This window comes from Zootermopsis nevadensis, unplaced genomic scaffold (genome assembly GCF_977971745.1).
Source record: "Zootermopsis nevadensis isolate Lab colony 2312 unplaced genomic scaffold, Znev_1.0 Znev_ptg000001l, whole genome shotgun sequence".
NCBI classification, from domain to species: Eukaryota; Metazoa; Arthropoda; class Insecta; order Blattodea; family Termopsidae; genus Zootermopsis; species Zootermopsis nevadensis.
Genome location: NW_028259133.1, coordinates 15,834,277 through 15,862,213, shown reverse-complemented (window position 1 = coordinate 15,862,213; position 27,937 = coordinate 15,834,277). Strand labels below are relative to the sequence as shown.

General features: G+C 37.4%; 4 protein-coding genes and 1 long non-coding RNA gene across 9 annotated transcripts in view; 3 read left to right on the top strand and 2 right to left on the bottom strand.

Annotated features, from left to right (window-relative positions):
• Positions 1 to 13,167, top strand: part of LOC147875216 (uncharacterized) — an 88,952-nt gene extending 75,785 nt beyond the window's left edge. The window contains exon 4 of the long non-coding RNA XR_015533954.1: positions 12,817 to 13,167. This is a non-coding gene — a long non-coding RNA (uncharacterized LOC147875216). The remainder of the gene's footprint in view (positions 1 to 12,816) is intronic.
• LOC110833101 (uncharacterized) lies at positions 238 to 14,778 on the bottom strand. 3 transcript variants are annotated; one of them, XM_022070752.2, is made up of 6 exons: positions 14,615 to 14,778; positions 7,201 to 7,259; positions 6,107 to 6,153; positions 4,919 to 5,164; positions 2,121 to 2,357; positions 238 to 1,864 (listed from the first exon to the last, which is right to left on the bottom strand). In XM_022070752.2, exons 2-6 carry the CDS (start codon positions 7,235 to 7,237, stop codon positions 1,718 to 1,720), a joined length of 714 nt encoding a protein of 237 aa, XP_021926444.1. In that variant the 5' UTR covers positions 7,238 to 7,259; positions 14,615 to 14,778; the 3' UTR covers positions 238 to 1,717. The 3 variants fall into 3 exon arrangements, with proteins under 3 accessions (XP_021926444.1, XP_021926443.1, XP_021926446.1); XM_022070751.2 differs by lacking the exon at positions 14,615 to 14,778 and adding an exon at positions 8,948 to 9,009; XM_022070754.2 differs by lacking the exons at positions 4,919 to 5,164; positions 14,615 to 14,778 and adding an exon at positions 8,948 to 9,009.
• Positions 14,779 to 16,494: 1,716 nt separating this feature from the next.
• On the top strand, positions 16,495 to 19,556 carry ND-19 (NADH dehydrogenase [ubiquinone] 1 alpha subcomplex subunit 8). Its single transcript, XM_022070758.2, has 3 exons — positions 16,495 to 16,757; positions 17,067 to 17,242; positions 18,864 to 19,556. The coding sequence occupies exons 1-3, from the start codon at positions 16,629 to 16,631 to the stop codon at positions 19,084 to 19,086; spliced, it is 528 nt and encodes a 175-aa protein (XP_021926450.1). The 5' UTR covers positions 16,495 to 16,628; the 3' UTR covers positions 19,087 to 19,556.
• A 170-nt stretch (positions 19,557 to 19,726) lies between these two features.
• LOC110833087 (uncharacterized) lies at positions 19,727 to 27,740 on the bottom strand. The gene is made up of 4 exons (XM_022070720.2): positions 27,600 to 27,740; positions 22,911 to 23,117; positions 22,208 to 22,591; positions 19,727 to 20,734 (listed from the first exon to the last, which is right to left on the bottom strand). The coding sequence occupies exons 2-4, from the start codon at positions 23,101 to 23,103 to the stop codon at positions 20,361 to 20,363; spliced, it is 951 nt and encodes a 316-aa protein (XP_021926412.1). The 5' UTR covers positions 23,104 to 23,117; positions 27,600 to 27,740; the 3' UTR covers positions 19,727 to 20,360.
• LOC110833086 (uncharacterized) overlaps positions 24,735 to 27,937 on the top strand; it is a 53,428-nt gene continuing 50,225 nt past the window's right edge. For all 3 annotated transcript variants that reach the window (XM_087344099.1, XM_087344094.1, XM_087344085.1), the window contains exon 1: positions 24,735 to 24,899. In XM_087344099.1, the coding sequence (XP_087200225.1) occupies positions 24,857 to 24,899 (43 nt within the window). In that variant the 5' untranslated portion in view covers positions 24,735 to 24,856. The remainder of the gene's footprint in view (positions 24,900 to 27,937) is intronic.

Genomic DNA, 27,937 nt, shown 5'->3' with positions numbered 1-27,937 from the left:
AGCAAGGACCTCTGAAACGCTGGTAAACGTCTACCAGAAATCAACAGACGGCAGTCTTCGTACTCACTGACGTCGAGACCTCAAATCCTACAAATCATTTGTTACAAACGTTCCAAAACACGCTTTTGGAGCATTTGAAGGTCAAACTTCCCATTTTTGATGTCACACACTTTCTCTTTCGTAACCGCGAGGATGAAGGATGTGGGCGGCGAGAAGTATGGAACAGATTGAATCTCATTTGGCGCCACATGGTTTATTTATGATTTACGATGAAGCAGTAGACACTAACAGAAACAAAGTATTACAATGTCATAGGCCTAGTAGTCACAGAGACAGTTGTGACACTATATTAATATCCTAAAGATCTCATGAATCATCGGTTTGGCAGTCAAATTCGTTTTATGACCACGAGAGGGGGTGAGATATAGTGATGGCACAATAATGGATGACAAAATACTTTTAAATGTGACAGTTCAAATAGTATGTACTGACATGTAACGGCATTATATGTGTGTTCTTATACTGAACGCTAACACTAATGTCCGTTTTAGTTTCTGTGGAGAGATACATACTACAAAGTGGAAGAAAGTGCTTCATTCATGAATAAAATAAGACCCCATGGTTTTCTGTTTATTAACTAAAAATATATTACCATTCTCTGATCCCCAAGAACCTGTCCTTGAGCCAGGATAAGTAAAATTTAGTAAAAATGCAGCCTGTCAACTGGAAATTGGAAACTCTGCTTAAATGACAAGATTACTTTCCTTTTACGAAAGAACGACACTTTCAGAATATGACAGAACACAAATGTACACCTACATGCCATAAATATACTCGCGCTATTTGAATTAGAAGGTTGTACAATTTATAATTGAGCCCTACAACTATAGAGTCTATTATTGTAGTAATTAGATGAGTACGTTTATAAGGAAAAATCAAGCAACATTGCTCATCCTTAAGGTAAACCGAGTCTTTTGCAGTGAGGTAACATGCCGTGATTTTGTCATTGTTGTATCCGCGCTATCTTATTCCAAAAGTGAAAATGAGGGTCTTTCGCAATAATTTTTTGTGAGCTTGTAGAGATTTGAAGCTAATGCCTATGGATGTCTAAAAATACAAAATACATCAGAATCGTCTGATGAAATTTGTATATACTTTCACTTTATACACATACTTTTATTATATAATCATTCTGGACGCTGTGGCTGATATAACGCAATGTGTTACACGTGTAATTACAGCACTGACACGTGTGCGTCACAGTGACGTTCTGCCATTGTAGTTTTATACCACGATATACCATCGTATTCGCCAATGAATACAGTGCATTTGTATTTGAGATTTCAGGTTCACATAGCAGCGAGAATGAAGATGGCTGTGTTCCGTCGTATTGTCTGGAAGAAATTTATCGACGTTTCAGAGATACTTGTTTCTTCTGTCATCGAAGATATAATTGCTCTGACGATGGGGACAGCAGGTATGTCTCAAATGTCGGTAAATTTCTATCAGACGACACGGCGCAACGTACCAGAACACAGTCGTCTTCAGTCCATTTGTTTCGCCGTTTCCATGTACATTGCTTGTAACACTTGAGGTGCCTCAATCTGTACATAAAATACGCAAAAGCCCGTGTGTGAGTGATTTATTCGAGTAATGCATCAACATTGCCAGTACTGTCAGCTTAGTAAATTTTCGTCGCAAGGTACAGTCGCGTTTGTTACTGGGGAACCGTTTCTGTTGCTGCTGGGGATGGCGATGGTTCGGCCGGTCGGTCGGTCTGGCCAAAACCTTCGTTGAGGCTGTAGTACTGCGGTGCCTCTTCACATGCTACTGCGTCTTCTGGCCGCGTGCACGTGAAGCTCTCCTGTAACATAAGTATTTAATACAGCCAAGTATGATTTTAGGTTTTCACGACGGCGAGTCCGAAGATGGCTGTCTTCTGGGTTGTTGTGCCGTGTAGTCTGGTAGTTATACAGAGCAACGTCTGTCCTGTTGAAGGTCCTTCCCCATCCTCATGCGCTGAAGTTAGCAATCACGTACAGAAAATCTAGAGACAATAACAGAACGAACACGCTAGAATTTTTACGATATTCGTGCGTTTTCAAACTTCTTGTAGTTACCTGATTGAAGAGAGTTTCTTCAGGGCAGATGAAGCTCCACTTGAAGGTCTGCTCCTTGCCGTCGGCGTACTGGACCGGCAGACAGACGTGAAACACCTGACATTCGTTGTCAACGTCCGCGTAGTAGCCGTAGATCCGCGACTCACACGAGAACGAATCGGTGATTTCTGAGCGGATGGACGTCGCGTTGCTAGGCAACCCCAGCGCCTCCTCGGGACTTGGCGCCTGACGTGCCACCTGCCACAGAGGGTTCGTTCTCTTTTTACTAGCCGTCTCATAAGATAATTCGAAATGTTTTGGCCTAATATCCCTAACAGAGAGTTATACAAGTGGACACAATCCTGAGCCATTTCCAGCCAGTATTGGTTGTCTGTTGTATTATTTAACGTCTCTATTCCAAATGCACACGTTAAAATGTCGAATAGTAGGATGGTTTTGAACAATTAATTGAGAAGGATGTTAAAGGAAGTGGTCGTGGAATATTTGAAGACATGCTACTATCCAGCGGATGTGTATATCGAGAAAAAACACCTTTATAGGCTTGAGATATTACACTTGTTCATTTTCTGTCTCTCCAGGTATCTATTTTATTTAGCCCGTTACAAACACGGTAGGACTCCGTACATGTCGGATCAGCCAATTGCAAGACGTTTCTTGAAGCCAAAAACAACGCATGTGAGATACGGCGTTACACCTGAAGTTTGTTCAAATGTGGTGGCTCAGTTCGTCGATTCCCCCCCCCCCCCCCCCCCCCTTATTGTCGCTGACCATTTCTCTCTGTTGTGTAAATACGGCTTACCCAGTAGCCTCGATCTATGATGATGTAAGACTTCCTCTTTCTAATCATGTGTTCGTACTTTACATTAACCGGAGTTGCTTCCTTAAATGGGATGAAGTTTCTCTGTCCGGCCGTAGAAATGGTAGACCCGACAAGACTTACTATGTTTTTGATTAGTTCTTGATTTATTTAACGGTTGTAATTCAACTTCTGTGGTCATAGAGTGCTGGATGAGCTCGAAAGATAATTAATTGTGAATATATACTGGTTTCAAGGTGCAACTCCACCATTCGTCTGGAAATATTGAGGAAATTCACGAAAATCTTCATATAGGACAGCTAGTATCCCGGTTCTAATTCGAACTGGGTCTAGAACACGCCAGTTACGCAACTCTGCATTTGAAATTGTCATGTTGCCGTGAAGATGGCAGCACCAATGTTTGTTGAAACGCTTGAAATCGCGGGAGTAGTACATTTAATCCCAGTCGCGAAAACCATAGGACAATGGACTTAGAAAAAAATGTCATATTTTTTAATGGAGATGTGTAGAAACTGGGGCTTGAAGACGTACGAAGCGTGTCATTCGCCTATTAATACACGTTATGCCTATAAAACACACATTTAGTTTAGTATTACTGGTTAACCAGTGCTTCAAGCTACATATGCCACTCCTAAGTGAAACTGCTTAAGCTCTTAGCCCAGTGTTTGACCTCGGCTAGCCAACCTCCTGCCGCGAGACTCATACATCACTGCCATTAAGATCCTGTACTAACTTCCGAACCACCCGATCATTAAAAATAAGCGAAGCTCGGAACGAAAGTGAAAGTTCTCTCAAGCACCAAACGTAACGTTTCAAACCAAAAATTAAAATCTTTGTTTTATTAACTTGCCTGCCTGCTTGGTTGTAGCGCGTGGAGTCTGGTAGAAGTTTACCTACGTTTCAGCTGTCCTTGCTGCCTCCATTATCACGGCGATGAGTAGTCATTGAGATTTTACTCATTGTCCTGATGATGGAAGCAGCAAGGACCTTTGAAACGTAGGTAAACTTCTACCAGATTACACGACGCTATAACCCAGAAGACAGCGATATTCGCACTCACCGCCATTAGAACCTCAAATTATACTTTATTTTATTAGCGTGCTGTTTATTTCCATTTGGAGAAGAATTAAGTAATCCTAGCTTCTGGTATTTCGCAAAGAAATGCACTAGGTGTTAAACCTGCCTGCAACTTGTGAATATGTTCCAGTATCTACGTAGGCTGTCTTCAATTCTGAGCTTCGAGCCACGAATCTTAGATGGGCTGCCTTAAGAACTCTTTCAGAAATTGGTGTCGATTACTAGTCAGAAACGATGAGGTTGGGCTTCAGCACGATCTACGTCAGGTATTGCTAAAATTTCTCCTTGAAGTACTGACGAAACAGTAAGTAGTTATGCAAAAACTACCTCGTTTGAGATTTGAACCTGTGTAGTGTCGGAACGTGTTAGTTACTCTGCTAGTCGCAATAGTGTTGAAGTATTATTATTATAAATCCTATTGTCATAGCGACGGAAATGAAAGTATGCATACAGAATGGCGAAGCGAACACGGCACTCTATGTGAATGGAGGCTCAGCTTCCTGGATGCCTCTCCGTTACATATCTCATATATCACAACTTTCACTGTATCGTATTCATCGGATGACATTGATGGCCTGTGATGGGAATGTCTCTCTTGTGGTACGTAAGCAGTTTGCTAGGGCAATGCAAGTGCAGTCGTCCTCAGAACTTCATGAAATGATGTGCTGAAACATGTCACTTAACTCGAATAGAATTTTATTACGTAAATTACCTTGAACCTTTTCAAATATTAACGGAAATGTGCGAATAGGTGCCCTGCGTTCATAATTTTGTATTAAACAAAATAACTTCAGAGAACTAAGTTGTTGTTAAGAAGCTGATAGTTGTTCTGCTAGTCAAGGAAGCCTATCGTTTATTAAACGCAAAAATTTATTACTGTGTTTACAACAGTCAGCCACTGTACCTTAACCTTGAGCCAGTTGAATCCAGTCCGCACCCATATAACCATTTTAATAATATTCTCCCATCTTTGCCTAGGTCTCTGAAGTAGTCTCCTCGCTTCATATTTTCCGATCAGTGTCTCGTGTGCATATTTCATCTCTTCAACGCTTCGTACATGACCCGTCCGTCTTATCCTCGATTGGATCATCGTGTAATATACGGCGGGATTTCTGGTTCTCACGGCGGCGAGTATGAAAATGACCGTCCTCTGGAATGTTGCGCAGTGTAGTCTGTTAGAAGATCACGGACGTTTCAGAGGTACTTACTGTGTCATTATCAGAACTCATTTCCATGACGATGGAGGCAGAAGCACCCCTGAAGCCAGGATTTATATAATATTTGGTTCATGTTAAACATAATCACATATTTTTTGATACTTTCCCGGATGTTAGTAATATGTGCGGGATTGATGTTTTCAGCGTACCGCTGTACGTATTTACATCATATTCAAATACGTATACAAACACACTTCACGGCTGTTATGTGTCTCCGAAACGTTGGTATCTACCTACGAGTCAACATGGCGTCAAAACCCAGAACAGCATCGCCACATTGTAACTGAACAACCTGGATGTGAATAATACAGTCTATTTTTTCAGTGGAGTTTGTGTGACGTCTTTATATGACAGTTGAATGCATTTAATTTAAAATCGGTTTGGAGCAATGAATGTAACCGACGATCGAGTGGTTTCCTATTTACGACGGTCTAGTGGTTATTTGGAAGGTCCCGGTTTCAGATCTCGGCCCCATGACCAGTTACCTTGGCCAAGGGTTTTCGTGGTTTCCCACAAGAACGTTTCCTTCCATCTCGTTTCTAGTTTATTATTTATTAATAATTCTATCATTCGATGCTATACAGTCTGAGATACTGATAGTGATAAAATTGTTGTTTTCTGGGTTGTTGCGCCGTGTAGTCTGGTAGAAGTTTAGGTAAACTTCTACCAGACTACACCGCGCAAAAACTCAGAAGACAGCAATCTTCAGACTCAGCCGTGGAAACCTCAAATCCTACTGATAGTGCTGTTAAATATACCACAAATAAATAAAAATTATTAGAAAAGGGTTGTCGTTTAGGCTAAATGTAAACTAACCAGTTATAGTCCTAGACGCGACTGCCAGTAATAATAGTTTGTCGTGCTTGTGGACTCACCCTGATCCTTGGATACGCCATGACGAAACTGCTCAAAGCGATGAAGGCTGCAAAGGATAAAATACAAATATAATCTTGTATTGTATTTAGATGTAAATGCAGCCTTTAAATAAATCACTTAGGTAATTAGGTAGGCTATTTGCCGCAAAGATTAACTCAAAATTCTGGCAATTTCCACGGCCAGAGATAGAACTTTAAGGCAGATGTTGTGATTATGCCGGCTGGTCAAGCCTGTCGCACAGCTCAAGAGCGATGGCTGATCTGTATTGAATATCTGTGAGGCTATAACTGTCGTGCTGTGTCGTTATCCACTATGAAGACCTCATTCTGAGTCTATCCAGTGTAATATCACGAATGATAGGTGATAATGAGTAATTAATAAGTACAGCGGTAAAAATAAAGATAAATGTATTCGTAGTACAATAAAACAGTATTATATAAGTTTGTGAACACGATAGTAGATGACCTGTAGGGCATACAAAGCACGAAGTTCTTCTTTATAGATAAAACCCTGTACCGCCAAAGTGTTTTCTTTCAAATATTTTCTTCAGCTCATCTCACGTTGTTGCTATTCAACACATTCACAAATACCATTCGGATGAAGGCCTTGGCCCCAAATTTACAATTAACACTTTTTAGAAATATCTGAATACACATACCTGGAGAATTATTTTTAGTCGTATGGTAATTAGTTAGTGTCGTGAAAATTTTATGGTAAGATTGAAATCGTGTCTGTATATTTCATATTAATTATTTGTTTATTCGAGAGGTACCAGGACATCTCATCTCTGCCATTACATTGTCTATCCTAGGAAAGGATTTTCGTGGTTTTCCTTAGTGTCCCTAGGCCAGTGTTCGTGTAGTACTTTAAACTAGGACAGCTTCCTTCCCTGTCCTATCCTTTTGATAATTTTGTCATTCGACGCTGTATAGTCTGAGATATTGGTCTACTGACAGCGTCGTTAAATGAACGTTACCTGTCACCCGATTGATCGTTCCTATATGTTCATTATAAGGCTTCATACTGGACTCAAACCCCGACTTTGTGGCAAAATGATAAAAATGTCTGTGTGTGTCCCTGCTTGTCCACTCACCTAGAACGAAGCTTGATATCGAGTCGAATCTGCACATTGTCGTTGATAGTGAAAATTATCTGGAAAGATAACGGTACAATTAATTAATCAATGAACTGCAAGTAAACATATGAGATTTTAAATGTAAACCACTCTCGAATCATTCACCATAAAATCTGCGTAGGAGACACCGCGCCCATTTTTATATAGATGACATGTTAGGAATTAATATATTTCAGATGTAAATAAGTTTTGCTAATATAATATTAACTGCCAAATTCCATGGAACAGAGTCCTTGGGAAGCTAGTAGTCGCTCATGTAGTCTATAAATACCTCGCTTTTTAAGGAAATCAAAGGCTTCTTAACGTTTACTAAAAACCAGCCACAGGACCCTGTCCTGAGAGAAATGAATTCGGTAAAATCCTCAGGCCCTTTGTCCTCAACATCAATTTTAATATTATTCTTTTAACTACGCCTTGTTCTCTGAAGTGATGAATTCTGTTATTGTTTTCAGACAAATTGTGTACGCATTTAACATCTCTCCCATGCGTGTTACATACTCCACCAATCTTCTTATCCTCTTTCTTATCGCCCTGATATTTGGTGAAGTGTGCACGTTACGGTATTATTATTGTTGTTTTATTTGTTATACTTTACGAATTATATTTAACGGATTCTGGCAACGGTGCTGATATATAGGGCACATGTTATGTCCCAGTGTTAAGAGCCTGAGTAGGCAGCCTACAGATTTGTATGGAAAATTTGCTGGAAGCTTGATACAAAAATAAATAATGAGGCAGGAAATAAATAAATTAGAAATGATGCAGTACCAAAATCAGCAATTAAGCCTTGATTATAAACATGCACTGAGGTGAATTTTTGAACAACTTTGATCTGTATATAGACAAGAAATCACAAAAAATTAAACGATTTTGCCAGAAATTTTAACACTATTCTACTCTGAAACTTGGCGGGTGAAAATTTTAACCGCATATCCATAGTCCTGGAGAAACATTTAAATCCCTAAGGAGACTTGAATCCTAGAATCAGCAGTAACTTTTGTCAATAGATTGAGGTAGAATATAATTTTGTTCAGTGGTACGTCATTTTAATAGTTGGCGTTTGCATCATTAATAATTATTTTCATTGACTCCCATTCTAAACAGCTTGCCAAAGTGTTTTAACAAGAGTCTATCTCCGAAATGCAAATACAACAAAGTACCCACCCACACAACCAACCACTGATATTTCTGCCAGCAAAAATTACTCGCTTGCCTAAACATATAAACGTTTCATGGTTTATTACATAGAAAATACGTTGAAAAGATCTTTACTTAAGAACACACAGATAATTTAACGGAAATACCTTAATGTAACAATAATTAAATTACAAACAAATAGTCTTAACACCGGACCGTAACTTCTTGAAGCTTTTATATTGCTGCACCCGAAAAACAATTCTGTAGAAATAAAAGAAAATCGTAATCCGTCTTTGTTCAGAAATCTACCAGCTAATCGTCGATATTACATAATTCGAAGAAGAGAAAAACAAAGTCTGTCTGTCTGTAGTAAATTTATCCAGCTGATTTGTTCACGTCTTCGTAATATCATTCCATAAATTTCCTACATAACTCTGATGAGCATTTATGTTGCTCCAAGCGTGTAATGTGCCCACGCCATCGATATAATATTTTTCTACCAGTGACGATTATCGACAATCTATGTAATGTATATAGTTGAGTTGTCCTCGAATTAAGCGATTCCTACCTTTGGAATTAAATAGAAAGCGACCGAATGAACAAGACGTGATCACAAAAGCTAATACAAACTCATAAGGTGGGTTTGAAGCCGAGAGCTTTTATACCGTTCCATCCGAAGAAGACGGACATCGGAGTGGGGGAGTCGGGGGGAAGGGAGAGAGAATATGTGAGGTGCGTGTGTGCGTGTACAAGGGTAGGGGTGGGGATAACCAGAGGTCATCATTCAGAAACCTCTAGTTCAGATTTTATTTCCATTCTTGCGTCGTTCCGTTCATCTTCTTGTCCTCCACACCTACTTGCATCCACCGCTCTTACATTCGTTTGAAAACTGAAGCTCCATGCAAAAGTGGTGTAACTCAAGATTTCTCTCAAGGCAACTCTCTGGAGAAGTGAACGCAAGCCATCTTTCGTAATTTTACCGCCATTGTATAAGTCAGAATTTTTCAGACTTGTTTGGGAGAACGCGCCACATTCTGTTTGTTCAGACTGGTTTCATACCATGAATCATTATAAGGTTTTCTAATAAAATACGTAGGTTTGAAGTATTTATAAATTTCGTTAAATTAGACTGTAATCATAAATTAGGGTTATAATACTGAACTAAATTAGGATTAAATGTGTAGAAGAATTGTTTACTGGCTCTGAATGGTCCACATAAAGTGGAAACGTCTTAGGAAGAAGAAATAGATAATTTACACGCTCATATTCATACTTTGTTTCAATATTTCAAGTAATAAATAAATTTTTTTCTGTTTTGGAAGGTGATTAATGTAATTGTGTTTTTATGTTAGCATTTATTGGATTATATTATTTACTTCGCCAACTTCAAGGAAATCCCTTTTTACTCTTCCTTTCTTTTCGCTGTTCTCATACCAAAGTGTCAATAAGTCACCGTTTAACCAACTGATCATTATCATTTCCCGAAAAGGCTATAGTTTTGTCAACATGTCTTTCATCGACAATGCTATGAGAACAAAAATTGTGCCTCAACCATCCTCAAGTCAGTACTGACCGAACGTGTGTAGTGGTTAATAGCCCTGCTTTATGTAAAAGTCTCTGGTTCCAATCTATACGCAGAAATTAATGTTCTTATGTACCCATAAGTCCGCTATTGGACGTCCATCCGGTCCACACCCAAACAACCTGTTTCTCTAAAATAAATTTAAATGTTTTCTCCTTATTTCTATTATATTTTCAATATGTGCATCTGAATATACCATCCATCTCATAGTTTTGCAATCATTCTTCAACATTAGGCCATAGTGTGCAAAATATAAGTTTGTCCATTACGTGATTTTCTCAACTCTTTTCAGCCTCATCTTTCTTGGGTTCGAATATCTTACTTGGGACTTATTCACAAATGTACATGTTATGCTCCATTTGTTGTGCACCTAAGATAGACTGTATATCAAATGTAGAAGTTGAATTTCTATAACTCGATTACCAGTACAGGGGAATCCGCTATAAAGTGCGGGTAACAAAATATGACATATTAAGAAATTCGTTTCGTCCCTTAGGACTTTTCAATAGCATATATGTATGATGATGGCTGTCTTCTGCGTTGTTGCGCCGTGTAGTCTGGTAGAAGTTTACCGACGTTTCAGAGGTTTTTGCTGCTTCCATCATCAGGGCGATCTTCAATGACGTCTGGACTAGAGGAATGCCTTCACAGCGCATGTAGGTGGCTTTAGGTGTACTTCTACATTTGAAGTAAAATTCCAAGTGTAGGCGAAATAGTTATGAACAATTTGGTAATTGTCCAATAAAGAAAGCAGAATGGCTGCTTAAAACGACAGCCATCTGCAATATGTTACATTAAGAAACATGTGCCATACCGCAACGCAATTCAGACAGTTTGTTCATGACTGAAGTGTTACGAAACTGTTAGCTTATAATCAGCCAGTTTTGCGTTAGCAATTATTCCTTATATTAGGGACGAAAATTATGTATATAATTGGAAGACGGTTTGTTGTTTTGTGTGGCTGGTAAACGTAGTCTGTTACGTTGACAGAATACGACAAATTGTGATATTCAGAAAGAAAGTGTTGAGGAAAATGGGTCCTATTGTACCCAAGAAAATTTATGTATGTTGAAAGTAGAGAATATTATTAGCCAAAGAAACTCCTCATTTACTCTGAAGATGGCTGTCTTCGGGGTTGTTGCACCATATAGTCTGGTACAAGTTAACCGATGTTTTAGAGGTCCTTGCTGTCTCCATCAGGACGATTTTCCAGTTACGAGCTTAAGCCTCAGCTACCTGGCTTACAACACTTGGTTGGTTGGTTTTAGCTGGCCAACGATGCATTTTATGTGATCGGTCCTGCTGTGTTCAGAGTATCACTGATAAACGAAAACAAGACAATAGATTTTTTTATTTTTTCTAAACTTTAGCTAGTACGGTTAACATGAACCTTCCGCCCTGTTGATAACGGAATCTGGAAACTGTTTTGTCAGAATATACCGAAAAATAGAATATGTCAGGGACGTCTGACATAAAGATGAAAAGGTTTTAATCATTATTGCCGGAAAGACAAAAAAATAATCGGTTGTGAGACTAATGATACTAACTTTAAAATATTGTTTATAACCTTGTTGTTCCTCGAGGGAAAGTGCCACATATTGCATGTTCTAACGATTATACCTAGTTCTACGAAATGGCAGTCGGTTAGCCCAACAATATACCTTTGTGCTGATGCTTAATCCTACAAAATGATGTTCGTAACTGCACATGTTTCCAAATGGGATGCTTATGAAATGTAATACACACAAAGATGTCGGGACCACCCGTTTTATTCCTTCAACAAAGTGCATCGTCATCGTCTTGTAGTCATCATGAAATTTCTCTTCTGCTGTAGGAAGCTTAAAGCTATGAAAATAAAGATGGCTTCTATCAACTTGTTTGTTTGGAGAAAATTACTAATTGTTTTTATTTTTATTTTATACGACCCGTTCTTCAGTGCGTGAGCATCTGCGGGTCCCAACAAATTACTAATTACGATAAGAAATTATAGGCAAATGATGCTGAGGAACACTGACGTAATGATGCATGATTTTTAAATCTATTCTCGTTTAAGTGGGACTGAAGTTGCAAAATCCATTAATTAAAGGTGAAACTATGAAACTGTAGTGGACTACACGAAGATTGTAATGGCGAAGAACTCTGACGTAACATTTCTCACTTTAAATTTTATTTATTTATAGTTTATTTAATGACGCTTTTTAGTAGCTCAGACTATATAGCGTTCACATTGAATGAGAATGAGATAGTGAATGATGAATGGGAAATAATGTGGAAGGAAGCTGTCATGGCCTAATTTAAGGCACTATACTGGAGGGCTTGAGTAAAACCACGAAAAACATCATTCAGAATAGCCGGTCTCCGGGTTAAGATTTAAACCCCGGACCTCCCGAATACGAATCAGGGGTGCTAACCACTCGATCACGACTTTCGGTTCGGCTGTTAGATAAATTACACTTTCTGTGTATTCGCAACGCTAATTTATATTAATTTTTTACTGTAAGTTTAGAAGTTTTAAATTCACATAAGGGCATTTAAAGAAAGTAGGATAATTGGTTGTTCACAGATCCTACTATTATTCACCTTGGCCCATTCAATAGCTAATTGAAGAGCCTGTCACAAATATACGAAATTAAAAAGTTGTAAACGCTTGCTAACCATTTTAACAACGAAAGTAGTTACCAACAGATAATTGATGGGACTGCATCTCATTTCTCCAGTCCTAATACACTTGTTCTACATTTCATTCTTCCCCTCGTAATCACTCAGCCATTTCCGTTTCTCTGTGCATTGTTTGTTTAATGGGTCATTGATTTGCTAATCGCACTCTATAATCAGTTACTTCATTTCCATTGCAGCTATTAGTCGAATCAGACAGCATCCGCGGTCAAGGCCTTCTTGATCTTTCCCGAACATGACAGATGGCGTGATGAGAAATTCAATACAACTCCACAGAACCGAAGGTAATCTAAGAAATAAAAATCCTTGGCGCAAAAAAGTCATGAATAGCAATTGAAGTTTCTGTGGATTTTAGTACAGTAAAGTTTTAAAAATATGCCATTGCTGGTACCTTGATGGAATTGACCGCCTTTATCGATACAAGACCTTCAAGAGATTTTGTGCGCGCGTGTGTCATCAGCGTCTCACAGCACGTATTAGAAAAATTAGGTAGCACGCAACTTTAACATTCCAAGCATTGAGATTTCTTGAAATAAATGTCAGTTGTGAGCAAAATAATTGTGTCATCATCACTGGAGAAGTTCCAGCATAGGCACCTTCCTTTCCTCACCTTCGTGTGATTACTGAGACAGATCCAGTTTCTTAAACGTTTTGTGATTTTTTAACAAATGACCAAGACGATGGGCAATGTCTAAAATATTAGCCGAACTTATTGCAACACACTATTGTCAGAATCCTTTAGGCGTATCTTAAATAAAAATATTCTTTCTAAATTAATCAAATTTTAAGGCATACTGTCCCGAAATTCGTCTGGAGCTACTGAGGAAATTCACGAGAAAGCTCAGTCAGAATTGGCGATAACTCGGCCTAGACTGAAACCTGTTCTATCCAATTACGATTAAAGTGTTATCCTACTTCTCTGTCGTATCTGTTTAGCGTAATATTTCGTAAAATGCTATTATAATTATTGCCTGTTCAATGAAAGGTTATTATTATCCTCAACTTTGAAGCATTTACCAGCTGTAACATTGAGCCAGATAAACATAAATCAGAATTCAATTTGTGTCTTTAACATCTAATTCAGGAAATTCCTCTCTGTTTGACTTGCCAAGTCGCCATCGAACTGTGAGGATATAAATGGCCTTTTTAGTTTGGAGGACACAAGATTGAAGAAGGTGACTGTTCCAGGCTTCATACACTTCAGTGTTACGTGGTCGGGTTCAGATATGAGCGACTGTTCCATGCTGTATTCTGCCACATATTCTTCCAGATGTAAGGTTAATCTTCTGAACAGGCAACTTCCCTCGCCAGCGACCTGTCGTTCTGCTAACTGATACACGTTCGATTGTCTCTACGTGTTTTTCGGCGTGAGTTAAAGATACCTATGGGCCCATTCGCGTCTGTATGTATGTCTCTTACGGTTTTTCTAGGAGGTAGGCAACCCGCACGACTAGATTTTCATGAATAAATGAACATTAAGGATAATGAAATAATTAAAATGAGATAAAATGTATTTTGAAAATACGTGTGCTCTGTTGGAGTGTGATGGAGTGCATCTTTTTACTATTGTTTGATTTACGGTCTAATGTTGGTATTTTGCTTTCTCGACAACTGAATTTCTCCTTGGAATACTATTCTCACGCATTATCCATCATAAGTAAATGATACATCATTCACACCTTTTTTGCATGCTATACACATTCTACTTTTCGATCATGAATTCTAAATTAGGTACTTCCAAATGGAATTGCTTAACGGTAATATTCAGCCTTGAAATAATCATCAATCGTTCCGATTCTAGTTCCCTTGTAATTTTCCCGTTCTGACATTTAACGTTATCTTTCGTCATGTGCCTTCATAATCACATAGGATTTCGTTTAACATCTTCATTCGTTGACATTTTGGCGTAAGTTACACAAGATGCTGACGAACTGATCCTCTGTACTTTTACCCCACCATATTTCCGGGTTTCCTTACCTGACAGTGTAATTATGTCATAGAAACAACCATATGCACCATCCTGAGATCAAACATACACCCACCACAGCTAGAACCGGCGCCGGGGTCTCTCGAACAGACACTCCTGTCTGCGTGGAACCACGTCCGGGCCACAAGGCGAACGAAAACATTCATAGTTGACTAGCACTGATACAAGGAAAATATTTTACAATCATTTTACGACGTTAAATATTTTGACGTAAATACGTCTATATTTTAGGGTCAGTGTCATTCGGCAAAAAGTGGAACGAAAAAGTGTAACTGCATTGTTATGTTACCTTGGAAACGCATTATTGTTACCTAGGAAACGTAATCTGTTTACTTAGCATTGTTATTACCTATAAAACATTACATTACATTACCTTACCTTACCTTACCTTACCTTACATTACATTACATTACTTTACATTACATTACATTCAGCTACCACAGACCCATCTTAAGCGTAACTAATTCAAGTTAAATAAGCAATGTCTTAATCAAACTTATCTCAATTGTAAAGCATGTATAAAGGAAATATTTGGAATAAAGCCAATATATAAACTTCCTTTCTGTATAGACGTATTTACGTCAAATTCTCCGGAACCGTGGTTCCACTATAACTTTTGTTTCTCACGCATATGATATGAGGGAGTCATTTCCGTCTTCAGGTTTGAGCTCCCGAAACTACAGGAAGGATTTCGATTAAATTTCATGCAGGGGATATACATTGTAATAAGAGGTGTAGGGAGATGTTCACAAAGAGGGGCGTTGCGCAAAGAAAGAATTGATACAAAATATTTGTTACATAGGCCTTAGACCTAATTTATTTAAAGTTCTCTATTTGTATATTTTCCCCCTTCTTTGTCTCCTTCCTTCCTCCTCCCTATTTTCTCTTTATTTTTGTTTGTTTGCTTGCTGCGTTCCGGTATACAGATATTTAAGCATTAAACACAGAATAATTTATTTTTCCATAATATTTTTAGTTATAACTGCCCATATTTATATGAACTTAATTACGTTTCATGCTTATGCTAATTGCAATTTACTTACAAATTCGGATGTCAGAATCATATGAAACCTGAAATTTGCGGTTGTTCATGATTTTAAATATTGTGCTAATCTTAGTCCTTTACTCACGTGTGCAAATAAAATTAACGACATGATTCAATTCAATTCATGATGGCACAAAGAATAATTGGTACCGAAAGGCATAAGCAGAAGCTGCCCATAGCACGGGCCACCTTATTCAGGGTTTACTCAGTATTACACATTTGAAACTATGAATCAAATTCTGGAAGTCCTGTTTTACTTTCTAGGGGTTTGATCCGTGGATAGTGCATATTTCTTACAGAGTATGGCAATCTACGTAATGAATTGTTGAAATCGTATTTGCATTCCTCCTCAAGAGTGAACGGTGGCAGAATCCAGAATAGTACAGAATGGCAACTGAGCAATTATTTGTGAAAAGCAATTCACATTTGCTTCATTTTATGGGCTGTGTAGAGGTTTAAAAAAATTTCCAGGCCTCTTCTTTATTTCTGAAGAAAAAAATAAGAAAACTAATAAATGTGAAAATTCAGTTATTTCAAATAGTATGATTAATTATGCGCCATTGTACAATCCATAGATTAACAATCCATGTTTTAGCTCCTAGCTGATCCAAAGCAGCGCTTGATAGTTCCATACAAAATTATAGATGGCAGTGTACGATACAGTGTAACCAACAAACGTCTCAGTATTAAGTCAAACGTGATATTATAATTATTACATTTTAACTGCATTCCACGTATGATTATGTTTTCATTGAGTAATTTACACAATTATGTTCATAACGAAACAGTGTAACTTTTATGCGCGTTTATTATATTTTTAGTCAAGGAAGGTTCAGTGAGTTGGTAGTCGTGTCACTATTATATTCTGCAAGTAAACTTGGTCGCAAATATTGGAAAAGCATATAAGTTGTCTGTGGTAAGGTCGAAAGCATTGTTTTAAGTTCGGAAACAATCTGAAAATGGTTATAACCGCTGATATATATTTACCACCAGAAGAAGACATAACTGTTCAAGAAATTAATCTAAGTGGTCCCGCACTTAGAGCTGGAGCGTTTCACTACGGCAAACACTGCGAGTTTCAGAACAATGTACGATTTTTTACGATCTGTTCTTTTTAATAGAGTAACGTTTTGCATCATACCGTCTGTTTCCCCAAACTGTTAAACATCTTACACAACCTTACATGGTATTCTTCTGTAAGATGTAAACAATTTTAGAATGGTGATGAATCATTAGGTTATGATATCTATAAATGGTATAACAAGAGGTCACAAAGGTTGTGATTGAAGTGAAGTCATTGTTGATCCCAGAATAATTTAAATGGGGCTTTTGCGTCTAGTCATGTCCTGGCAGTATACCCCAGGAATTCCTTAAACTCTTGTTTTACTTATTTTCAGGAGTTTATGCTTTGTCGTAATGAGCTTAATGATCCTAGAAAATGCATTGATGAAGGAAAAGCAGTAACAAGTTGTGCTTTAGAGTTCTTTAGAAAAGTAAAGAAGTCATGCTTCAAGGAATTTACACAGTATGCCAATTGTCTTGACAAATCTAGCCCAAAGCTGGAATTTGAATAGTAAGTATGGAAACAATTTTGGACTGCTTTTTGATATGTCTTTGGAACATTAAGAATTATTATTATTATTAAACAAGCAAACACCAAACAGCATGTTTAAAAATGAAACAATTTTTGAAAATATTGTCTCTGCTTCAAAATGATGACCTGTGTAATGTTACTAAAATATCGGTAGTTTCCTAAAATCATCGAGACAAAACTAAGATGACATGACAGAGCTGAAAAATCCATATCTGATCAAATGTAACTAAAACAAAAGAAACTTGGTGAGATTTCAGTTTCTTGTAGTGGCAAGTTACTGTTTTTTGGGCTGTTGTGCTATGTAGTCTGGTAGAAGTTTACCAACATTTCCAAGGTTCTGATGACTGCAGCAGCAAGCACTTCTAAAACACTGGTAAACTTTTACCAGCCTATATGGTGCAAAAACCCAGAAGACAGCAATCTTCAATCTAAAAATTAAAAATATCACAGTAACAAGTGACTTTCAGTGTTCACACAACCGAGCCCTTAAACACATGGCAAGAGATGAAGTTATTATTAAGCAGGATGTGCATGGTACTAACAGAAATATGTGCATGTCTGTTGACAGTAACCAGTCCTCCTATCTTTTAATTTTTTTTTCATCTGTGCTACGTTCTCTTTCTTATTTTAGAATTTCTTCAGTTTTGGTAATTGCTATAATTATACAAAAACAATAAAGCCTATCTAAAGTGGAACCTAAATTAAATGGAAATATTCTCTGGTCCCCTTATTTAGAGTGAAATTAGTATAAAATTACCTCCAGTGAACATAAAAGTTTTAATGTTGAGTTGTTTACTCTTCATCCTGAAATTTATGTCATGAGGAACATTATCACAAAAGGGAAGGATTTTACAGGAAGCTCTAGTGTGTCCCTAACTAGAGTTATGGATCCCTGACCTTGAAGTAAGGATAACCCATGGATAATTGTGTAGATTGCTGTTTTCTGGCTGCTGATAGGTAAGCATCATTTTCTAGGTTTGTACCCTGGGCAGTCCATGTCGGATTTGTGATGGGAAAGTGGTCCTGGAACAGTTTTTTTTCTTTCTGAGTCCTTTGGTTTTGTCCTGTCACTATTGTTACAAAGCTGCTCCATATTTAATCATATATCATCAGGGGTGGACAATGGTTCCATTAACAGTGCAGTTCCAAAGAGAAACTCTCATCCCATTGCAATAACAAAAAGAAGGACATTGTTTATAAGACTGACAGCCCCAAAAAATGTTTACTGTTATTTAGTAACAGTGCAGTGTACACATTGGTGTTTTATTTAGTTCCTAAATGTATGAAGTTTATAATGTGTAGTATATATTGTCCAGTACATTTTGTGCTTAGGTTATGAATGCTTGGAGCTTTACCTCTGTTCCTTATTCATATGCATGGTGTGGTACTTATTTTAGCACCAGGGACAACTTTGCCTTTGCCTTCCTTATCTGCATTGGATGAAAAACTGAGTAGGAATAATATTCATGTTCCTAGGATTTCTTGTAAGAGTAAGTTTTAGTGTGTGTCATATGGCATTCTCTTTCTGTCCCAGTTTCTGAGGTTGATGATACTGGCATATATTTCAGTTTAACTAATTTACTTTTTGTAACTGTTCCAGTTGTCGGAAGACACAAGCTGTGTATGATAAATGTGTTCTGGACAACCTTGGAATTGAGCGTCCACCATTTGGATATTTTTGCGAAGCAAAAATTCATGAGACTAAACGTCCAAAGCCAGAACCAATGAAACCAGATGTCTATCCTGACTACACGCCATACTTACCTGATGATTATCCGCGTCCTCCTGCTAAATATGGTTTTCGATTCCATTGGATGGAATAAACAACTTGCAAGACTTGCCTATGATTTAGACTTGTTTGTTTCTTGAGATTGCATTTAAAATCTTATCTCTAAATGCAATTAGTGATATAATAGAGAATTATTAGACGTGATACAAACACCATCCTGTCTACAAAGGCTTGTAATTTATAGTATATGTTACAAGAATAATTGTAATAAATATTATTTTAAAAAATAGTCGATGAGATTGATGCTCAAAATAGTTGGTTATTATTTTGTTGGAATTTGGAGTTTAGTGCAAATATTGAGGAATGTGATTGTTCATACTGATGTTCAAAGTACAGTGCATATACCGTTACACCGCACTTATTTTAATGGAATTGAGCCTGTAACCTCAGTATGGAGATCATATGTTGTGAAAGAACTCTTCATTTTCTTTGTACAGAATATGGTTAGTAGCCATTTTGTGGCTGCATAATTTCCGTAAATAAAACAAAATTGAGGCATCTAAAGGACTTGATTTATGCCCATTTTATCTTTTTCTTTAGTACATCAATTCCAGGATTATACAAGATCAAACTAAAAATAAACTATGGAACTGGGCTTATGAAACTGAATTAAGCCTGGATGTTGAGTTCAAGGGCAGATGTTGGTCAAGGATGATCTGTATAAATCTTGTAAGTCTGGTGTCACTAGCAGTGTTTATTTCTTCCATTTCATGTGTTTTGAATTAATGCAAATACTAACAGCTCTACAGAAGTTCAAATACCTTTAAATCTGTTCTGGTATATGATGGATGTAGGAATTAAATTAATTTATTTTTATTACATTTTGTACATGAAAGTTACAATCTAATGACTTAAAACTATTTGGTAGGAAACATGAAATAACCATAGATGTATGATAAAGTTGCAGTAAATAAAATGGGGAAAATATGACTAAATTAATAAATTAAATTGAATTAATAAATAAACTTAATGTGTATATAATTAAATTATAGCTCCATTTATTATTGACAGTGTTGCATGATAACAGTTCGGTGGCTGATTCCTCCATATGTTTGACCACATGGCTAGAGCAATGGAAACACTAAATCTTTTGTTTCCATTGACAGGATGTTTTGGTGAAAATAAAGATGGGTAGCAGATCACTTAATATGGGATCTGAAACACAGCTTTGTATTCTTTGCGCAAACAAAGTTTGATTTTGTCAGAGGTAAGGAAGATTGGTGTTGTGCCCAAGATGTTTTGCACATTTCAGTTCCTTAACACTAGACAACTGGATTTCTCTGCCTTATAAATATAAGTCCATTTATGTTATGTCATTGGTTTCTGGGCATAGTATGCCATGCTGTGTGGATCACCATTTATGTCATGACTGAAAGTATCATCATTCTTGGAGAGCCAGCCTCCTAGCCAACCCTTGTCTTCATGCTGCTGGTCATACACATGCTGGTGGTGAGCCTGCTCATAGTAGATCACTTTCTGTGGCTCCTTTTTCTTTGTGAGGTCTATATATAGACGTACCAATCCAACTAGCAGGTTCAGCATTGACAGAGCAAAGAATTTGAGTTGCATGAAAGCACCAAACACCATCATGATGGTATTCAATTTAGATTTTAGCATCATTCCCAGCATCATTAGCTTCATCATCTTGTCTCCCTTTCTTCTCCTCCTCCTGCTTTCTTCAGCTGTGGAGTTTAATGCAAAGAAAGTATTTTATTTGGGAACAAATGTTACTCAAAACCGCTGAAGAGAAGCCCCAATCTTATGAGCGTAATTATCTTTATCACGTGGAAATAGAAAATTTAAATGCCTGACTCGGCTGTAGGTCACACTTGGATCACGGTTCATTGGTTTGGTGATAGGGTAGGTGGGCAGCTTCGAAAAACTGTTGATAAATTGTTGAAATAGATCTTATATGAAGGAATGAAACTGTAGACTTGTTCAGGGTAGAATCCAGTAAAAGTATACAAAACAATAATCTTGCCTGTTGTTTTGTATGGGTGCGAAACATGGTCTCTCACTCAGAGGGAGGAACACAGATTGCAAGTGTTTGAGAATCGGGTGATGAGGATATTTGGGCCTAAGAGGGAAGACGATGGGGCGTGGAGAAAACTGCACAATGACGAGCTTAAAAATCTGTACTGCTCCCCCAGTATTGTGAGGGTGATTAAGTCGAGAAGAGTGAGATGGGCGGGACATGTAGCGCGCATGGATGGGACAAGAGGTGTGCACCGGGTACTGGTTGGGAAACCTGAAGGGAAGAGACCGCTGGGGAGACCTAGACGTAGATGGGAGGATAATCTCAGGCGGGATCTATGGGAGATAGGAGTTGAAGGAAACTGGATTTTGTTGGCCCAGGACAGGGTCCGGTGGAGGGCTTTGGTTAATTCGGTGATGAACCTTCGGGTTCGGTAAGCCATCTAGTTAGTTAGTTAGAATCCAGTAAAATAAAAATAAATAATTTCTTCACCAGCTTAGTAAATGTAAATATTCAAAGGAAAACTCTGTTCCATGGAATTATATAGCAAAGAAAGCTTAAATTTTTTACTTCAGCTGCTTTATGTATGCTTTTTGAAATGGTAATGCTGTAAGGGTTGTGCACTAAGATGATTGACCATGACTTGAAAGCCACAATGTGATTTGTGGTGCAGGAATAAGTGATTTTAATCTTCATTTCCACTGGATTCTGTACTGTAGGTACATGTGAAATGAGACTGCCAGATTGTGAAACTGACCACTCACCTCTGATCAGTGCTGAGGTAGCTAAGCATATCAGACTTGGCTGAGTAAAAGCTGCAAAACATTATTTGACTAAGTCAAAAGATAGTCTACTCTGCATCGTTATGAACTGATTTAACATTACCATTTGCAGCTTATATTGTTTCAGTCCTGCAGCCATGCAGCTAGGCCTGTCTTTAAATCTGATTACCTGCCCACATTTTTCTCCCAAACTTCTTACTTAAGAGAATTATTTAATGACATCTGTTAGGGGATAGTAACATTAATATTTGTAATAATCACTTTGTTTTGGCTTGTATTAGCCTACAAATTGACTAATACTTTGCATAAAGCTTAAACAACATTCTACAAAATATTTGTATGTGATATAAAATATACTTGTGTGTGTAATTTAACCTGCTATGAGTTTTACAACTCACCTTCGACACTTCTTTTATTTTTCCTTTTTATGGCCACTGAAGTGGTCCTGTTGGATGTGCTCACAAAGTTGCTTGTATCATCCAGATCTTCATTAGAATCGTAATCATCTTCATCGTCATCATCGTCTGCGTCATCACCACCACCACCACCTCCGTTTTCATCATCGTCATAATCATCATCATCATCATCATCGGTATCATCATAATGCTCATCTGAATCATTTTGAGAATCAGTCTCTTCGTTTTTGTCCTTTTCACCATCTTCAAAGAACCTGAAGATTCCATCATTCACAAATGCACTAATGGCATCAAATAATCCTGGACTATTGTCTTCTGAGGAGACATTCACTTCCTCATCACTTGCATCATCCTCATCCTTCCTACCTGCAAAGAAAAGCACGAAACTACATCACAAGGTGTTAATATGGAACAATGTTAGGTGCAGTGGTGAAGGTACATGTTCTTACAAACATTGAAACGTTGAGGGTGGGGATGTCTTGGGGTAATCTGCCAGAAAAGGTCTAAACATTTTCAGTTTGTACATCACTTACAGGAGGCTAAAATATAAATAATAATTTGAAAGCTTATTATTGTTACTGTGTACTGGATCATGCTAGCCTACTGGTGTTGCTCTATTATATAGTTATAAGGTTTGAATATTTAATTGCATTCTTGGTGATTGTTGTAATTATTACATACATACCAACGGTGATAGTGTGGTCCCTGATGCACTTGGTCGTGTCATCATCTGTTATAATACAGCCAAGAGCACCCCACAGTTCTGGTGTCTGAATTATTTTTCCCCTGGCTTGTTGCACTTTTGTCTCACAATGGCAGTTCTGTGCAGCCACCAACATTATGGTGGCAATGATGACAAAACTCAATAACTGATTCATGTTCTGTCACAGATCTGGAATGTGGGAAGAGTGCGTGAATAAATATCTTTCTTATTTGCACAATATAAATTGTATACTTAATAAAAGAATGTAAAATTATTATGCGAGTGGTATTAAATTATTTTTTAGCTAGTTCTTTGTTCCATCTCAATGAGGTTTCTTCGCTGTGTCTTGTACATGATTCTGCTTTCTCCTGTACATTGTATGTTTACAATTCACAGTATTCTTCTTGATTTAATTGGCCCAACAAACAGCTTCTGTTTATGCACTTCCTTAATTTATCTCTCTGAGGTCATCCCTAGTGCTCAGTTAATTTACGTATGTTAAAGTAAGGGGCAAGATTTTGCAGCCATACAAATTACCAGCTAAAATTGTAGTCTTTGGTTACTTGGAAGATAAATAAGAAAGGAAACAACTGTGATATTAATTTTGACTTCGTAATACAACAACTTATATTGTTTGAAAAGGTAGTACTGTAAACATGTTAGAGAATAAGAAAACTATTAAGTCTGTGATTAAATTAAAATCAGAAAATTTGTGCTACAAATAAACATTAAAGTAAAGCATAAAGAGATTTAATTCCACAACTTGTGGATACAAAATCTGGCATCTCATGAGGTGCTGAGAATAATACATTGGTATGTGAGAGATGAACTAACAAGCAAATGGAGACTGCATTATTATGGGAATTATCACAGTAAACTTTATGTTTTAATATTAATCATCCCTGTCATTTTTATTATTACATCTATTCACCGTTTTACAGGGTATTTACTTCTGTGTACCTGAGACAAACCTTGCCCCTGAGGTACATTTGCAGTAGCTATTTCTGAAATGCGTTTTATTTGTTGATACATGTTACATGCATTAAACAGATTTTGCGTAGGCATTATATGTTTTACATGAGTGCCTCTTGAATGATGTATGACGTTCCTAGAATGGCGGTTTTCTGAAGTTCCCTGATATCGTGTTCACCTGGGGTAATGGCCAAATATTTTTTGAGTGACTTGGAGACAGTTCCTAGTTTCTCCTATAATTATTTGAATTACTTTTGCTTTTATTTTCCACATTTTCTATTATTATTATTATTATTATTGTAAATTAGATATCTCCAACAACTTAGGATATCAGACAGATTGAAGAGTATTATTGAAATGGATATTAAGGGGACTGATTATAATTTGAATTGAGTTAAGCCATCTGGTGATAGAATAATGATGATTCTTCGAGCTCCATAAAAGGAGGGGTGTTTTTGAACAAGTCAGTAGCTACTGACTGTCCAGGGAGATGGTTATTGTCCTGAAATATGATCAGACATGCTCATCCATTTATTTTTATGAATGTTATTACATTTCAAAGATAGTAATATGTTAGAGAAATAAATACTGCAAATGCTTTATTAAAACGATACATGATAGCCACACACAGGAAATTAAATATTATACAGAGGGAGCTATTTATTTGCACACGGAACATTATTATTCAATATGATTATCAACTGCTTTGAGCGCCGTAAGGTTGTTCAGTCCGCTAAGAGATTCCCTGAAAGAGAAATTATGATCTGCTAAGAGGGAAATTATTGTTACTGAAGTTCGTGCATCCATATAGCTGACAAGTGAGCGCTCGTAATTTTGTCTGTGTCCAAGTATATAGTAGCGAGATTAAAAGGCTGTAAGTGTATACACGTCGGATTTTGCTTTGGTTCGGTGTGTGGTGCAATACCCAGGTTGTCGTTTCGCATTAAGAGCTGAAAATGTGCATTAAACTACGAAGTTTTGCATCTGATAGCTTTGCAGGTAAGATGTGATTAAGTTTTATGGGTACGGCAAAGATTGCCGATATGATACTGTAGAACATATTCAGCTTTGCATTAACATACAAGCGCTTGTGCAGTGGCTTAAGACAGTAATATGCGCAGTGAAACAATTTCTTATTTGCAATCCAACGTCAGGTGAAGATTTAATGTGTAGTTTGATAACCCTATAAGTAGCTGTAATTATGGCGCAACTGGTGATTTATTTTCCTTTGCCATTCCAACAAAATAGCATCAATGGCTTTAAAAAAGGTTTTACATGCACTGTGTTCTTTCACACACTAAGATATATCTAGGAGAGATGCACTGCAAAGTTGGTTCCCAAATGCGTGACAATTTTCATTCAGTTTTCTCGCAAATGGTTAGTGGTGTAAAAATAATTTATATATATATATGTATATGTGTGTGTGTGTGTGTGTATATATATATATATATATGACGTGAAATAAAGAGCTCTTGCCGCCAGTGGTGCTTGTTTGATAGACTGCGAACCGCCGCTCTAATTCAAGAAGTCTGGATTGTAAATTCCGTCACGCATATGACGTTTGTTGGCTGTAGGCTAACGGAACATACAGAGCAAGTTTGGCCTGTACTTGTGCCTGAGTACCTCTGTGATACGCACACACACACACACACACACAGTGTGTAGGTTCCAAAAGGAGAGCAAACATAAATTACCTTCGCCCCAGATACACAGTTCAGTATTAATCCTTTATTGTGAGTTCCTTTTGTGTGCGTAGTTTGTTGAAGACACCATGATGTCACTTAGGATTTGTGGTTACATTTTCTAAAAAATGTAGTGAGGCCCGATTGAATTGTACATCGACTGCAGATAACGGAAGGAAGATATAGAACGCTGCGTAGTTAGGCAGACGTGAAGAGACAAGTAACAGAGGTAGAATGGCAGGGAGAAAGATGATGCAATACATCGATCTAAGAAACATTTTTTCATTCTGGGCGGAGAACGTATTTATTTATATAGGTCCTCCTGTAGTTTGATTAATGCCGTTGTCAGCAGCTCACATTTTATCGTTGAATATGGTTAGTGAATAGATTTGAAATCAAGCAACCATGACCCAATGCCATACACTTTTACTATTTGCATGTAGGAATTGAGGTGACTACGAAAAATGCCTGTGTAATGAATCTCCGGATCGAGATTTGATTTTTTAAATCACTAAATTCAGACAGTAACAACTGTTCCTAGCATTGTTACTATTGCCAGTCTCGAAAAATACAGGAGCAACAGCCTATCACTTTCTTTGGTTGGAATACTGTGTTGCTTTCTCAGCATTCTTAACTCGCCTTGCTTTGTGATTAATAAAATCGGAACGACAGGATTATTTATGCGAAAGACAAATTTCTACCAGATTTGTCTCTCTTCTCCTCTTACCTATAGTTTTTATAAAACATGGTTTTTGTTTATTTGTTGTTTATTTAACAACGCTGTCAATAGCGTATACTATATAGCATGGTATAATAGTGTGATTATTGAACTGGAATGGACGTGAAAGGAATCGATTGTGGCCTGTTGTAAGGTACTCTCCAATTACTTTTCTGGAGGTACTGAGGAAAACCTCAGCCAAAGATATCGGGTCTCGGTTGAACTAGATAGTAGCTGTAAGGTTTGTCATGAAATTTGCTATGGGCGTTGGAATGTATTTAGCGCATAAGCTGACCGTGTCTTCACGGCGTTCATATTCTGCACAACCTTGCTAAGTTTTTTCTGTTGGGAATAAATAAGCTTGAAGGTTTTGTGTGTATTTCGTAAAGTGCTTATAGGTATTTAAAAGCTCTAACTGGGCGTGATATAGTCGTATAAATGCCTTGGCATCCAGTTATAAACCAGTATGGTTGGTGCTTTGTTGAAGGTAAAACTGTCCCTAGTGTTAAATGAAACACCACGCCTTACGCGCATTCTTAACCTCAACACTGGGTCTGGCCGCTTTACCCCTGGGGAGAGGGTTCCTGGTAGCAGTTCAACGGGAGGGTAAATGGGCTACAGAGCGACCTTAACCTTTGCACAAGAACAACAAATGTCCTTCAGAATTACGGCATTGTCATACACCACCAGGTTATTATATAAAACACCTATTTGCATTTTGGCTGAAATAGTTGTAAAATAGTCTATTGCTAGTTCAGTACACAACCTTTTCACAGTTACATCTTTAAAAATCTGGTTTGATCTGTCGCTAATGGAATAATCTTGTTACCACGACTCTAAATGTGAAGCGTGACATATTTTACATCATATCTTTCTTATGTAATTTATGTTCTTGTTTGACTGAAGGTTCTGTGTCTGTTAGATGAAAGGGCCAACCATATTTTAAATGTAGATCAAATTGAAATTACCAACTTATCACTGGCTGTTGGCATACAAAGTCACTCAGGTTTCATAATAAACTGTTAGAGTTATTTCTCTGTTACACAATGATAAATCTGTTGGAAACAATACAAGATTTACATTAATTATCACAACGACAGCTCGTTTAATTTAATGTTGATATGTAAATAAATACTTGAATCGGAGTAATAGACGTTCTGGTACAGTACTAGTTATTACTTGTCTAATTGTTTTATATTATGGACATAATTCCTATATAACATACACTTTCATAATTTATCAAAATTAATTTCAGATATCACAGGTGGTAATGATAGTTTAATAACATTTGTAACTTACAGTCGGCCTTGACAGAAGATGCCCACAACTGTGCAGACGATGATCAAAACACTTGTCAGTCTCTGCTTATCACTAGAGATCGAGATCCATTATGTGCTGTTAGCGAAAATAGTTGACACTAAATGTGTCGTGGATTACAAAAGAGAACGGTTTTATCAATCGACCGCTCCCACTCTGATGTCCCTCGTTCCCCACTGCTCGAATGCTACTTAATTTTCATAGCTGATAGTCTTCCTCTCTTCGTGATTAGAGTTGAAATGACGCTGATTATAATAGTATCCTAAATTCCAAGCCAAGAGACCTACATAATATTATTTAAACACTGTTTCCTCTACATA